Raw genomic sequence first — 15,575 nt, 5'->3', positions numbered from 1 at the left:
GATCTCTACTCGTCGCGCCCCTATAAAATAACGAAGGAAGCGTCGATTTTTGGTCCGAAAAATCGAATCGTTTTTCCACTTAGGGATGACATTGGTGGGTAATTTTAACCAACTTGAAGGGTAATTTTAATGACGGACGACCAGAAGCGATAGCCGCTTTATTAGTATATATATATATATATATATATATATAAAAACTAGTACAAATGCCCGTGCGTTGCACCGGGCGAAAAAAAGGTGCACAACCTACTTTATGCGCCATTTTTTATATCCAATTTTAATAAGTATCAATAATAAGGTTACACTGATTATTGCTTTTTGTAGGATGAAGTTTGGACATGAAGAAGCAACTTAGCATTCTTTGTCTGATGGAAGAGTAGTTTTGGATGGAATAGTTGTCCATCAGTTTTATTTTTTACTTTTCGAGAAAATGCGAAAATTTCCTTCTTTTTTTATAAAACTCACAAAAAATTGGGACTCTTTTAAGGAAAGCTGAGGTTTTTACAGAAATTGAAGCATCTTTTTGAGGAACTTTTTTTGGAACAGATGTCTTTTTTTGAAAAAAGAAACTTTGATTATTTTAAGTTTTTGTACAAATTACAATGAAAATATTTTTTTTAGAAAAATTGGAACATTTTTGGGAATTTTGAACCTTTTTAAAAGTGTGAACATTCTTTTAAGTGTAAACACATGTAAGACTGTGAACATTTTTAACCTATTTTATTATGTCGAATTTTTCTATAGATAGTTGGTTGTTTGCTTGGAAAGATGTCCGACCGAGTCCAAGTTGGCGTATGTTTTCCATGTCCGAGTCCAAGTTGGTGTATGCTTCTGATTGTATTTTTCTCTTCTTATGTTTTAAGATTTGTTATAAATTTATTTTTTCTGTCTGGGCGTCCAAACTGAGTATGCTTTGAGATTTGTTCTAAGTTGGTTTACTTTTTTCTGTTGCATTACTATAAAGATCCAAATCAAGAATGAGTTTATCGATACCTTCGATGAATTTGCATACGGTAATTATTAATGTGCAGGTGGTTCTTTCCTAGCAAAACCGTAGAACCTTCAGGCAGCAAGAAACGTTATCATTTCCCAGCACATTGCATTTGCCGCCAATCATCTAAAAATTCAGTTTGCAAATACCAACTCACATAAAGTGTAGACACTTGATAATTTGCAACAAGCTTCGCGGGGTTTAAACAAAAGTTCAATGGCCACAGTATTCTCAACGGAGCATCATCCAGCGGAAGCAACACACAAACCAGCAGGAAGATTGAGGGGATCATATTTGTGGAAATAAAATAATAAGAGCACTGCAACTGCTAGTAATCAACTTGATAATTTCAACCAATACATATGTCCACCATCATGAACATGATACTGTTAAAGAGTACATGTTTAGATTTCGTTATAAGCTAGAAACTGAAAGTCATTTACATCCAACTATATGTAATTGACCCAACTACTCTATATCCAATGAATTATGAGGCGCCCTTCATTTGCTGGATATCTGAAACTACCGCCGTGGATGCTGGCCAACAGAGAAGCTTCTTTTTTCAGAAATAGCACGCACGTCCTGTTTGAGCAAATTGAAGTTAGCACAACTAAGTAATCAATCTTGTGAAAAGAATTTGTTATTATGTAATCTTACTAATCATACTATTTTACATACCAGTTTTATATTGGATTTTCCTGATACAACTGATGAATTCAAGTACACCGGCGGGCATGTTATCTTCACATTCATTGTCCTTGAATGTTAGCAGTTGGCCCAAAATTAGTTTTCTGAGTTCATATCCATCCTATACATCCATATTTTTGTAAATGAATGAAATTAGAATCAAATTTGTAATTATAATATTTATGATCTGTATGGTCGTGATATTTACCTTTAAAAATGGCAAATGTGGTTTTTCATCTTCCCATGTGGACATGAACATGGGAATAAGATAACCGGACATTTCCCTTGTATATAAGAGTATATATGTTAGTAATTAATATTGCATACATAATAAAAACAAAAAATACTCAGTATATAGTACTCATCTCTTGAAAAATACCTGTTGTAAACTGGAATATCATCTAGGATTTTTTGATGCCATAGAAGAATATTTTCGTTCCATCTAGATCCAGGGCATGCTTTTGACATTGCTTTCGGTAAGTGCTTGGCAATCCATATAATTTTTTCCACATATTTTGCGAGTGGGTTGTATTGGTACATGGGATTAATAGGAGTAGGGTCCAAAATGTAGACTGTTCTGGTATCTTTGTCCAATGTGAATAGAATGAAATCACCGTTGGATTGTACTGGAATATGAATCTGAAATAGACTACATATTAGATGCAATAAAAAAATTGCGGTCTAAAGTATACAGAAGTGCTCTTACCGATTTGCATGTTGAAACATTATATTTGATACCAGGCCAACTGCGAACAGAATTTGCTAGTTGGTCCACATCTAACTTTTTGCGAAATTCTGGGTGTCGTCCAAAATCGGTAGTCATCTAGAACACAAACATAATTGGTTTAGAAAGGTGATTAAAAATTAGAATATAGGAAAAAGTAAATAATGAATATAAAAACATACCCAAAATTTCATGTCAACATAATGCTTCGTTATCAATTGTTTTGTTTTTTGTGCCATTTGGATGTCATCAAACATAATCATCCGTACGACCAAATTAAAGCAATCTCGGTCCATGGGTAAATCATCATTTAGCATTCCTTGTAGCTTTCTGAGAGACAAGCTAATTGGATACGGCTTTGAACTTTGTATCCATACTTTCCTGACAGTGTTCCAAATTACGTAAATAAACCACAAATAAATAAGTAAGATATTGTACAACTGCACTACTAATTTAAAAGGACTTACTCTAAAATCTCGGTGTATTTGATTGATTTAATGAAGTTACAGAGTGCACCTGTTAACTCATGTAAGCTCATATTAGAAAGAATAGATATTAGTGATCTGTATTTATTTTCAACAGATAATGGGATTTTTTGTTTTGTTTTTTTAATATCATCTACACTTTCCAATATTTGAACATCATCAGGATCTCCCTTGTTGTCATCGTCACTTTCTTCAACGATCGTAGTCATTGATGCAGTATTTGTTTTCCAACATAATAGTATGCTGGCTAACTTAAACCTAAAAGAAGTAATCATTTCCTGTGCAAAATGAACTATTATTAGTACATTTTAAAAATAACATACTTTTACCAAAGACAAAAGATATATACCTGTGTAATTGGGCAGGATAGTGTACATCCGGTGAAATATTCCATAAATTTGACCGTAAATAAACCGCAAGAAGTACTGTCTTTTTGAATTGGATATTGTAATTGTTCTGTGATCTTCCATTCAGTAAGATCAACGTCTTTCCAATCATCCTTAATCAAGTTCTGACTTTTAAGAAGTTCCAAATGAAATTGTACTCCTCGTAGCTAAAAGAGAGTTGGTGTTCAGAAATGATAGACATTAACGAAATATGAATTTATATCATTTACACGTAGGATTAAAATTGGTGTTGTAACTAACCGTAATAGCAAGGTCCTCTCGGTCAAACTTCCAGCACAATGAGTCCAACACTTGAATCTCACGCTTTTTTGTATTCACAATAGCTAAATACCAATGCGTGTTGCCGGTATTTATTGGAAGTTCTATCTGTAATAAAGATAATTAGGGAAAAAATAAAAATGAATGAAACATAATCAAGAAAGTTACGGATATGTATATTACCATGTCATGCTCCATATATTTTTTGACAATCTTTGTCATAAAGGAACTATCTTCTTGTATGCCGAGGTTACCATCCCGTTTTAATAGTGAGGTAACAAAAGGACTCTCAAAATATACTTTATTGTCATTCTGTACATGAATTTGGTCCTTTAAACAACATATATATGCATAGATCACCTGAAGTTAAGATTTAGAAAAATACATTACTAATAAATATTAGTGTTTAGAAATTCGTTCCTGTTTGAGTAAGTGTATACTTACATCATCATTTAACCACTCGTTTTTTATCTAGCAGACACATCAATTGATTTTGTCTCACAGAACTTCCATCTATCTGAACCAGCAATTCTTTACTTAAAGATGATTCTATTGCTATATGTGCACATAGATCATGGTCGGTTAATTCATATTCTGCAAAAAACACAATAAGTTAAGAATTTATTGAATACAAAAGTACAAATAATAAATCAAAAAAATACCTTGTGGGAGATAATCATATGTCTCATCAACTTTGATCTCTTTATTTGAATCTAGTTCCTTGACATCATGTAATGAGAAAACAGAAGAAAATGTTGAGCTAGATGGGGATGGAGGAGATGGCAATGGATCATGATCTATCTGAATATCTGATTCCAGCACAATGGATTCAAAACATCCAGAAATTGGTGTAGATGCTGATATAGTTGGCGACATTGGTGATGGCTCCAGAACACCTAATTCCGCAATTTTTGCTTTTTTTGAAGGTCGGTTACCCAAATCCTCTGTAATCTTCAGTTCAGCGATGTCATCTGTTTTCTGCAGTTACAACACAAATAAAAGGTAAGCCTCGAACCGTTAGTTTGTTGGTAGAATATTTCAGATTCAGACCAATCTCAAATGTGGATTTGTAGCTTATAAATACATGGTTGAATGATTATATAACAATCATTTGGCAGTACCTATCAATCAGATTTATACCAAAGTGAATCCATACTACCCCCTAACTGAAAAAGGTAATGATATTGGCATCTATTTTACTGAAAGTACAGTACATTATATATACTTTCAGTTATGTTCAGTAAGTAACCATGGGTTCAGAAGATAAAGTCATATGTTCAGAATACATCCAATTGCGAAAGACTGGTTACACTTCAAATATATGTTGAAAAGCACACATATATCCAACATAAGATGTTTGTAGTACACGCTGAGATATCTATTCATGTGTATGCCACTGCAAAGCTAATAGATGACTAAGCAATTGGATTTCATTAGTACCACTATAACTGAAGAATGACCAAACAGATATCTGGCTGCAATTGTATTTCGTTGGTACTATATGAGTAAGGCTATTACAGAATCCATCAAGCACTATAACTGAGGAATAACCAATTCAAACAGTGACAAGCAAGCAAATTTTTTCAGGACAAGATGATCTTTCAAGCATGCAGTTCAGAAGTTTTAGAACACACGCGTTAGGTTCACAGCTTCAGAGTGATTCGGCTAGCTAGAGAGGGCAGCAGCAGGGACGCGCACGAGCGCGCGAGCAGCAACAGTCGCCGCGCACGTTGCACGAGCGAGCAGCAGCAGCAGCAGGGAGTCACCGCGCACGGGGAATAAGCAAGCAGCGGCAGCAGCAGGGACGCGCACGAGCTCGCGAGCAGCAACAGTCGCCGCGGACGGGCTCGCGAGCGAGACAGGGGACAGAAAAATTAATCAAACAGGGCACAAACATACCTCTGGTGTAGCCGCCGCAGGCGACATTGGAGTGCTCGACGGATGTTGTTGTTCCTCCGGCAAACTCGACGCTTCTTCCTCCGGCGAACTTGGCGAAGACATTGGATGTTTCGTCCCAAATTGATCTGATGGAGATTCTGGCCGACTACTCTTCCGTCCTCTTATATAGCAGAAAGCAACAATCCGGACTGGACACTCCATTGAATTTTGTTCGACAAGGACACGGTGAATTTCGTTCGACAAGGACACGGTCTGCAATCTTTCCAAATTAGGCACGGTCTCGCGCGCGAGCACAGCGCGACGCACACGCTAGTCAGTAGCATCAGTGAGGAGCCGATCGAAATCCTAGGATAAAGAGGAGGGAGTGGATGGAGCGGAGGGGTCACCTTGAGGAGGCGCCACTGGAGGCGAACGTCGCGGGCCTCCCAGGGGCCAGGACTCGTGCTGCAGCGCGTTGATGGCCTCCAGCCGCGCGCGGTCGGCGGCGAGCGCCTCCACCCGCGGCATCATCGCCACGGCCTACGCGCGCAGCCACTCGCCCTCCCGGCAGGCCGCCCCCGCGACGACGTCACCGCCGTCCATGGAATCGCGGAGACGGAGCTGGTCGGCCGGCGCCGCAACAACTTTCTTGTCACGCCGGATTGGCACCAGCCCTCTCCATCCCCGTCCACGAGCCCGCCGGCGCCAACCTCCGGTCCCCGGTGGAAGGCCGCGGGTGTTGGGGAACATGGGGTAGGGCGCACCGGCCGGGTGGGCGGCGGCGACCAGCGGCACACGGTGGCGGACGGCGGCGCGCCTTGAGGCGGGGCGAGGCGCGATGGAGGTGGAGATCTGATCGGAGGAGGCAGGATCCCCTTTTTATTTTTTTTATCTCACGTAACGCTTCGGGTTGTTTTAGCACAAGGACCGCGGGTTGAATACTAAGAAATAGAGGGGCTTTTTTGCAAAAGTGCCGACGACGTACGGGCAGAAGCACTCCGTGCTTTATTAGTATTAGTAAAAAAAAATAGGTAAAGATTGTTTGTGGTTGAGTACATATATTTTGTAATCATCATTTGTATCATATAAATCATATATAGATGGTGTATTGAAAATTTACGGGCATGCCGACAGTGTCGGGCATGTTAGGAACACCATGACAACCAAAGGTGGGCGGGCAAGGTGGTGTTTCTTCTCACTGTCTTCACCGCCATGATTAAAGATGGGGGTGTGTACGGGAGAGGGGAAGGGGGTCCTATTGAACAAACTGTAGCGGCGGAGGACTAATAGTAGATGGGGCGGCGTAATGGAGTGTCAGTGGTGTCGCACGGGAGGGGAAATATCACTCCTGCTGTGAAATTAGGTTTTGGAACTCAGATTGGGAGTTGGAAGAAAACGCCTATAAAATGGGGGCGTGGTGTGTTTCAAAAAGGGTATTGGGAGTTAAGGTCATTTGACTTTGATTAGAGTTAAAGTATGAAATGATCTTTTTTGAGCTGGAACTATTTATTTAGGATCGATTAGAGTTATCCTTAGAGAGTGAAGGGACTTGGCCACACCTCTTTATGCAATATATTATATACGGTGGAAGAACTATAATAACAAGAATGCAAAAGAATTCCAAAGTGAAAATCTTTATATGGACGGTGACAAATGGAGCCCACCCCTCGGTGCCGGCTCACGGCCACATGACACGCGTCGCGACGGCTGGCTGGCGGCGGTACGGTAGAGGCGGGCCCCGGCCGGAGGCGCTGTCGGCTGGGCGGCGGAGAGGTAGCGGCTCGCCGGAGGATACAGGCGGTGCTCCTTTCCGCGGCGGCGCCCCCGTGGGCGGGCGCGGGTTCCCTGGCGCCGGGGCTGAGGGCGAGGGGAGGACGGCCGGCCGGGCGCAAACCTCGAACGCAAGGCAGCCCTGCTTTATTCATGGTGGCGGGCTGCCGGCCAGCCGATTCGGGCGTCCTCTGGAGAAGACCGCGGCCACTGATGCAATCAAAGAGATAAGGAATCGGCCCTTCAGTCTCTAGGTTGTCGCTGAGGTGAGAGAATTACATGCTTTTCTCCTGCTAAAAAAGAAAAGAATTACATGATTTTCAATCTCAGTTTAGTTTTAGTTTTTTAACTGGAGATGGATGTGGTGTGCGGTTCCTATCTTGAGCAGCTTAATTGTTCTAGTGTGTCAACTTGCATAGCAATTAGCAAGTACGTACCTTTCTAATATCTGAATACCTTGCATGATTGGCTTCAGTTAACACTTGAAACACACGACATTGGGGAATATTGCTTGGATAAATCAGGTATAGAACCATAGTTTTGCTGCGAGATATATAACCATATTAACGATGCAGGCATTTTGAACCGCACAATGCAAATAGTAGTATTTTTTGCCCATCCATAGGATGTCTGCTATCACTCACCCTAATACAACAATGCTAGTACTTGTCCTTGTACGCGCAAGAGCAACAACACTTGATTTTTATTGAACGAAATACATGTGTCTGGGTGAACAAATGCTAACAATAGCACACGACATGACACAACACAACACACTGGAATTCGAGTGACCTGAACAAATACACACCAGTTCAATCACTGCAGTGCACATAATAACTTATACAACAGACGAAATAAATCAAATATGTAGGAGTGGAACTGGATGCCAATAATCCGTGAAGAAATAAATTCTTTTCTTGAGATACATTTCTGCCCCGGAATAAGAGCAGCATTGAGGCATCTGGAGAGGTCAGTCAAGGAGCAAATGTGGATCACCTCTTGAACCTAAGCATTGATTCAGTTTGTTACCAAGATAGGCTTGTTCATGTTTGCTTCAATTGCTTGTTTCACACTTTCCAAGTCAAAGCTGCCTGTCAGCTTGAGCTCTTGGAGGTTTGGAAGGTACTCAATCCCGGAAAGAGACTGTTCACCAGTGGAAGACCAAACTAACTTCCTCAGCTTAGGACAGGCCTCATTGCCGAAGTTTATATTGGTGATGGCTGAGCACTCAATGTCAAGGAACTTGAGACTTTGAAATGCATCTTTTCTGAAGGTGAGTGTACTTTCATTGCATGACTCTTGTTGGAGCCTAAGGCAGGACAAGCTTGTGAGTCGGCCAAGGATTTTGAAGTCATCATCCGTTATGAAAGTCATATGCAGTGTTATTTTGGTGAGTACCTTGAGCTTTTCAATCCATGAAGGCAATCCATTTTTCAGGCCACTGATTTTTAGCTTCTGAAGGTACTTGGGATGTATGAGGGGTGCCTCTTCCATGTTCATGCTCCCGTCCTCTTGATCAGTTATTAGCTCTGTGACTCGGATAGAGAGTGAGCGAAAACATTTTCTAAGCTTTCCAATTGCATGGTACAAATGCCAGAAGACTGATCTCTTGCTTCCAGAAAGAACCACACCCAACTTAACCAGCTGGAGTAGGTTACCAACATCAATTAGTTCACTGCCGTCACCAGAAACTGCAATGTGAGATAGGACCTGCAGTTCTGTCATGTTCCCGATATATTTGGGCATTTTCACGGTGGAAAACGTCTCTTTTGATTGGACATCACCTTGGGTTGTGTCTTCAGTGCGGTGGCCAGCAAGCAGATGCTTTAGCTTTGGCAGAAAAAGGGAATTTTTGGCAAAAGTTTTTACTTTTGTTTCACGAATGTCCAAGGTCTCTAGGGACTGAAGCTTGTCGAGCTGCTTGGGTAGTTGAGTAATGCCAGTTTTCCGAAGGCTCAAGTACTTGAGGTGGAATACATGGCTGCAAATGTTTTTCAGATGGCCATCCTTCAATTCATTGCAGTTTTCTAGATCAAGAACCTTCAGAATCCCCAAGTGGGTCGACGAAGGAAGCGACTGCAAAAACTGTTCGGTGGCATTGGATTGTTCAATTATTGTTTGGTCACTTCGTTTCAAATGGCCACAAATATTCCAACAGGCTTTCGACCGAGTTCCATGTAGTTCCTTCTCAGCTTGGTGCGGTTGGATTTCATAGTGAAGAGAAAGGCGATGAGCCAAGTCAGGGTAATGGCTGTTCTTTACAAAATCATCTTCTCTTGCAATCTGTGTAACAATGTCAAAGTTGACGGCACCCATTGTACAGCTCTTCACCTTTCCTGTAACATCCATGTACCTTGGTGTAAGAAACCCGTGGGCGACAAGCAGATCAAAACAGTGGTCAGCTTCATCTAGTGCACTTAGTCGGCCTCTTTTAGCAGTCATGCCTTCACTGGCCCATCGTCTTACCAACCTTGTCCGTTCAAAGATGGTATCTTCAGGGAAAATAGCCAGATATAGCAAACAATTCTTGCAGTTGCTAGTCAGATTACAGAACTTTAGTAGCTCCCTTGCATTGTTCGATGATAACGTGGTGGAGTTGTCCAGCTTTTCGCACAGACTCCGCAAATCAGCTATGGTCCTGTTAGGATTGACATAGAGAGCACGCAGAAACAACCTGACTGTCTGGGGCTTTGAGACAATGTCCCGCAAAACAAGCTGCAGATCAATGCTTTTGTTGTTGCTGTTCATGAGGTTCATTGCGTTGGATGAGTAGAAATAACTATCAGTGTTCATATCCAAGTATTCATTGGGAGAAAATGAGAAGGCCACATCAGTCGAACGTGTGGTAATCAGTATGACACTACCAGGAGCGCAATTCTCATGGGGGAAAGCAGATTTGATGAGATTCCATAGAGATCTATCCCAGACATCATCAAGCACGAGCAAGAATCTTTTACCTTTCAGGTGCAGCTGAAGCTGTGCCATAAGCCCTTCCTCCTTGGCAACCAAGTCGAACTGATCTGCTGGACTGGCTAGTCCTTCCAGGACCTGCCGGAAAAACAGGGCCGCTTGAGTTGGTCTATACCCTAAGGTAATCCAAGTCTTGCAGTCAAATGAGCTCACGACAGAAGGATCTCGGCAAGCGCTCTCTGCAGTATATGTTTTGCCCATGCCGCCCTTTCCTACAACTGCTAGAACTTTAAGGTTGTGTTGCCCGTCACCGCCATGGTCCTCTCCTACATCCTTCATCAACTTTATCAAGGCACCCTTATAGAAGGTACCCTTATCCTTATGAATCTCGTCGGCCTGAGGGAAGTAAGCAGCAATGTCGTCACCCATAAAGGCGTCCGCGGTGAGAGTCAAGAGAGCATCAGCCAATACGCGCCGTCGAGCATCTTCTTGCTCGTTGGTGTCATCATTTCCGGCAGCTTGCCATCCTGCCTTGCTACCATTCGCGTGATGACGGTTGCTATTATCGGGCACTTTGACGTCGTACCTCATGCGCCTCTCCCCCACCTCGCAGGCCCGGATCTTGAGCTCCCGGATCTGATTGGCGATGCGGTGACGCGTCGGCAGGGTCCACACCAGCTTGGGCAGCCGGCTCAGGTAGCCTAGGAGGCCTGGCTGCCTGCGGCCAGCGCCGATGCTCTGGATGTACAGGTCGATGCTGTTTTGGGAGGCGTACGCGACCTCCGCGACTTGCTTCATCCACGCTCCGACCTGGTGGTCCTCCTCGTCGGCCTCCGCGACGTGGAGGAGGAAGCCGTTCATGCTCTCCATCTCGTCCTTGATGAACTGCACGTCGCCGCGGACGCCGCCGAGCAGCTGCGCCTCGTCGACGAGGGCCGATGTGAGGCGCCCCAGCAGAGAGTCAACGGCGCCCTGGGCGGAGCCCAGGATCATGTCCGCCATCCCTCTGGCCGGTCTCTCAGTTGGACACGGTGAGGATATGCAAAGCCTGCCGGCCGGCAAGGAGCTAACCAGCTAGGAGCAGGCCTTTCAATGGAGGATGTCTGGATCTGGATCCAATCTGGTCAATGGATGGTGGTTGGAAATGGAACTCGGGGGAGATAGTCGGAGCATGAGTTGTGCTTGGTGGAACGGGAAGGAATCAGGCCAGCTCACTCCGTGATGCTTTGGAGCCCAGGATCATGTCCCTCTGGCCGGTGTCTCAGTTGGACACGATGAGGATAATGTAAGCTAGCTGGCCGGACGGCAAGGAGCTACCCAGCTACGAGCAGGCCTGCCAATTGGGGATGGTGGATCTGTGGAAGTGGAGCTAGAAGGAGGTAGTCAGAGCATGAGATTTGCTTCGTGCAACGGGAAGGAATCAGGCCAGCTCCGTTGACTATTAGTGCCCAGAAAATGGTTTCTCGAGATTTGCGCCGTTTAGATTTTCAAGTCTTTCTACCATATTTTATTTATTGTCCTTTCTGTCGACCAGCTACATGGGCCAGGGACCGAAGGTCAAGAGGAGAAACAGACAAAAGACGCACAAGTGGAGTAGCCCATAGTTGAAGGAAGAGGAAGAGGCCTCTCAGCCCATCTCAGGGCCAGCTGCTCCCGCAACGTCTACAGATTGTACGCGGGCCTTGTGCCTCTGTTGTGCGGGTCCGCGTGTGGCGTCAGCTTGTTTTGTTTGCCTGTGGTGTGGTACCAGAGCTTATCAGACCGTTCACCCCATCTCACTCCAAGGGATAGAGAAAAGCATCCTGTGCCATGTGCATGTGATGTGGTCCCAGAGCGACGTACTCCCCATTTTCGGCAGGGGAAAGAAAAAAACAACGACATACAAATACCCCCGAGTCAAACTTCGTAAATTTTGATCAAATTTATATTAAAAAAACATCAACATGTACAATATATAAAGCAATATAATATGGAAATAAATTCCAAGATGCATCTAATAGTATTAATTGTTGGGGAACGTAGCAGAAATTTAAAATTTTCCTACGAGTCACCAAGATCTATCTATGGAGAAACCAGCAACGAGGGGAAGGAGAGCGCATCTACATACCCTTGTAGATCGCTAAGCGGAAGCGTTCAAGAGAACGGGGTTGAAGGAGTCGTACTCGTCGTGATCCAAATCACCGGAGATCCTAGTGCCGAACGGACGGCACCTCCGCGTTCAACACACGTACATTCCAGTGACGTCTCTCATGCCTTGATCCAGCAAGGAGAGAGGGAGAGGTTGAGGAAGACTCCATCCAACAACAGCACAACGGCGTGGTGGTGATGGAGGAGCGTGGCAATCCTGCAGGGCTTCGCCAAGCACCTGCGGGAGAGGAGGAGGTGTCACGAGAGGGAGGGAGGCGCCAGGGACTCAGGTGCGGCTGCCCTCCCTCCTCTCCATTATATATAGGGGCAAGGGAGAGGAGGAGGGCGCAGCCTTGCCCCTTCCTCCAAGGAAGGGGTGCGGCCAAGGGGGGGAGGAGTCCATCCTCCCCAAGGCACCTCGGAGGTGCCTTCCCCTTTTAGGACTCTCCCCTTCCCAAGTCTCCTTGGCGCATGGGCCTCTTGGGGCTGGTGCCCTTGGCCCATATAGACCAAGGCGCACCCCCTGCAGCCCATGTGGCCCCCCGGGGCAGGTGGACCCCCCCACCCCCGGTGGACCCCCGGACCCTTTTCGGTACTCCCGGTACAATACCGATAAAGTGCGAAACTTTTCCGGCGATCAAAATAAGACTTCCCATATATAAATCTTTACCTCCGGACCATTCTGGAACTCCTCGTGACGTCCGGATCTCATCCGGGACTCCGAACAACATTCGTTAACCACATACAAACTTCCTTTATAACCCTAGCGTCATCGAACCTTAAGTGTGTAGACCCTACGGGTTCGGAAACCATGCAGACATGACCGAGACAACTCTCTGGCCAATAACCAACAGCGGGATCTGGATACCCATGTTGGTTCCCACATGTTTCACGATGATCTCATCGAATGAACCACAATGTCAAGGACTCAATCAATCTCGTATACAATTCCCTTTGTCTAGCGGTATTATACTTGCCCAAGATTCGATCGTCGGTATACCGATACCTTGTTCAATCTCGTTACCGGCAAGTCTCTTTACTCGTTCCGTAACACATCATCCCGTGATCAACCCCTTGGTCACATTGTGCACATTATGATGATGTCCTACCGAGTGGGCCCAGAGATACCTCTCCGTTTACACGGAGTGACAAATCCCAGTCTCGATTCGTGCCAACCCAACAGACACTTTCGGAGATACCTGTAGTGCATCTTTATAGCCACCCAGTTACGTTGTGACGTTTGGTACACCCAAAGCATTCCTACGGTATCCGGGAGTTGCACAATCTCATGGTCTAAGGAAAAGATACTTGACATTAGAAAAGCTTTAGCATACGAACTACGATCTTTGTGCTAGGCTTAGGATTGGATCTTGTCCATCACATCATTCTCCTAATGATGTGATCCCGTTATCAATGACATCCAATGTCCATGGTTAGGAAACCGTAACCATCTATTGATCAACGAGCTAGTCAACTGGAGGCTTACTAGGGACATGGTGTTGTCTATGTACCCACACATGTATCAGAGTTTCCTATCAATACAATTATAGCATGGATAATAAACGATTATCATGAACAAGGAAATATAATAATAATAACTAATTTATTATTGCCTCTAGGGCATATTTCCAACAGTCTTCCACTTGCACTAGAGTCAATAATCTAGTTCACATCGCCATGTGAGTAACACTGACAGGTCACATCGCCATGAGACTAACATCCAAAGAGTTTACTAGTGTCATTAAACTAGTTCAAATCATCATGTGATTAAGACTCAATGAGTTCTGGGGTTTGATCATGTTTTGCTTGTGAGAGAAGTTTTAGTCAACGCGTCTGCAACATTCAGATCCGTATGACTTCGCAATTCTCTATGTCATATTGTAAATGCTGCTTCCACGCTCCACTTGAAGCTATTCCAAATGGTTGTTCCACTATATGTATCCAGTTTTCTACTCAGAGTCATTCGGATAGGTGTTAAAGCTTGCATCGACGTAACCCTTTATGTCGAATTATCACCTTCATAATCGAGAAACATATCCTTATTCCTCTAAGGATAATTTTGACCGCTATCTGGTGATCCACTCCTTGATCACCTTTGTACCCTCTTGCCAGATATATAGCAAGGCACACATCAGGTGCGGTACACAGCATAGCATACTGTAGAGCCTACATCTTAAGCATAGGGGACGACCTTCGTCCTTTCTCTCTCTTCTGCCGTGGTCGAGCTTTAACTCTTAACTTCATACCTTACAACTCAGGCAAGAACTCCTTCTTTGACTGATCCATCTTGAACACCTTCAAGATCATGTCAAGGTATGTGCTCATTTGAAAGTACCATTTAGCGTTTTTGATCTATCCTCATAGATCTTGATGCTCAATGTTCAAGTAGCTTAATCCAGGTTTTTCATTGAAAAACACTTTTCAAATAACCCTATATGCTTTTCAGAAATTCTACATCATTTCTGATCAACAATATGTCAACAACATATACTCATCAGAAATTCTATAGTACTCCCACTCACTTCTTTGGAAATACAAGTTTCTCATAAACTTTGTATAAACCCAAAATCTTTGATCATCTCATCAAAGCGCACATTCCAACTCCGAGATGCTTACTTCAGTCATTAGAAGGATCGCTGGAGCCAGCATACCTTTTAGCATTCTTAGGATCGACAAAAACTTTCTGATTGTATCACATACAACCTTTCCTTACGAAGACTGGTAAGGAAACTCGTTTTGACATCCATCTGCCAGATTTCATAAATGTAGCTAATGCTAACATGATTCCGACGGACTTAAGCATCCCTACGGATGAGAAAATCTCATCGTAGTCAACTTGTGAAAAACTCTTCGCCACAAGTCGAGCTTCATAGACGGTGATATCACCGTCCATGTTCGTCTTCTTCTTAAAGATCCATTTATCTCAATGGCTTGCCGATCATCGGGCAAGTCCACCAAAGTCCATGCTTTGTTCTGATACATGGATCCTATCTCGGATTTCATGGCTTCTAACCATTTGTTGGAATATGGGCCCACCATTGCTTCTCCATAGCTCGTAGGTTCATTGTTGTCTAGCAACATGTCCTTCAAGACAGGATCACCGTACCACTCCGAAGCAGTACGCGTCCTTGTCATCCTACGAGGTTCGGTAGTGACTTGATCCAAAAACTTCATGATCACTATCATAAGCTTCTACTTCAATTGGTGTAGGTGCCACAGGAACAACTTCCTATGCCCTGCTACACACTAGTTGTAGTGACGGTTCAATAACCATATCAAGTCTCCACCATCCTCCCACTCAACTTTTCGAGACAAACTTTTCCTCGAGAAAGGACCCG

At 43.8% G+C, this 15,575-nt stretch overlaps 2 protein-coding genes across 2 annotated transcripts; both read right to left on the bottom strand.

The window, feature by feature from the left end:
* Nucleotides 1-1,414: 1,414 nt before the first annotated feature.
* On the bottom strand, nt 1,415-5,750 carry LOC123047481 (uncharacterized). The gene is made up of 13 exons (XM_044471047.1): nt 5,452-5,750; nt 4,215-4,530; nt 3,997-4,146; nt 3,736-3,912; nt 3,535-3,660; nt 3,237-3,440; nt 2,870-3,165; nt 2,585-2,783; nt 2,385-2,501; nt 2,058-2,317; nt 1,887-1,962; nt 1,670-1,799; nt 1,415-1,573 (listed from the first exon to the last, which is right to left on the bottom strand). The coding sequence occupies exons 4-13, from the start codon at nt 3,772-3,774 to the stop codon at nt 1,554-1,556; spliced, it is 1,467 nt and encodes a 488-aa protein (XP_044326982.1). The 5' UTR covers nt 3,775-3,912; nt 3,997-4,146; nt 4,215-4,530; nt 5,452-5,750; the 3' UTR covers nt 1,415-1,553.
* A 2,135-nt stretch (nt 5,751-7,885) lies between these two features.
* Nucleotides 7,886-11,540, bottom strand: LOC123042817 (disease resistance protein PIK6-NP-like). Its single transcript, XM_044465191.1, has one exon. It carries the CDS (start codon nt 11,110-11,112, stop codon nt 8,218-8,220), a length of 2,895 nt encoding a protein of 964 aa, XP_044321126.1. The 5' UTR covers nt 11,113-11,540; the 3' UTR covers nt 7,886-8,217.
* Nucleotides 11,541-15,575: the final 4,035 nt, after the last annotated feature.

Source organism: Triticum aestivum, chromosome 2B, assembly GCF_018294505.1.
Source record: "Triticum aestivum cultivar Chinese Spring chromosome 2B, IWGSC CS RefSeq v2.1, whole genome shotgun sequence".
In the NCBI taxonomy this organism is placed as follows: Eukaryota; Viridiplantae; Streptophyta; class Magnoliopsida; order Poales; family Poaceae; genus Triticum; species Triticum aestivum.
Note: the sequence above shows the minus strand (reverse complement) of the source record. Positions and strands in the feature narration are given on the sequence as shown.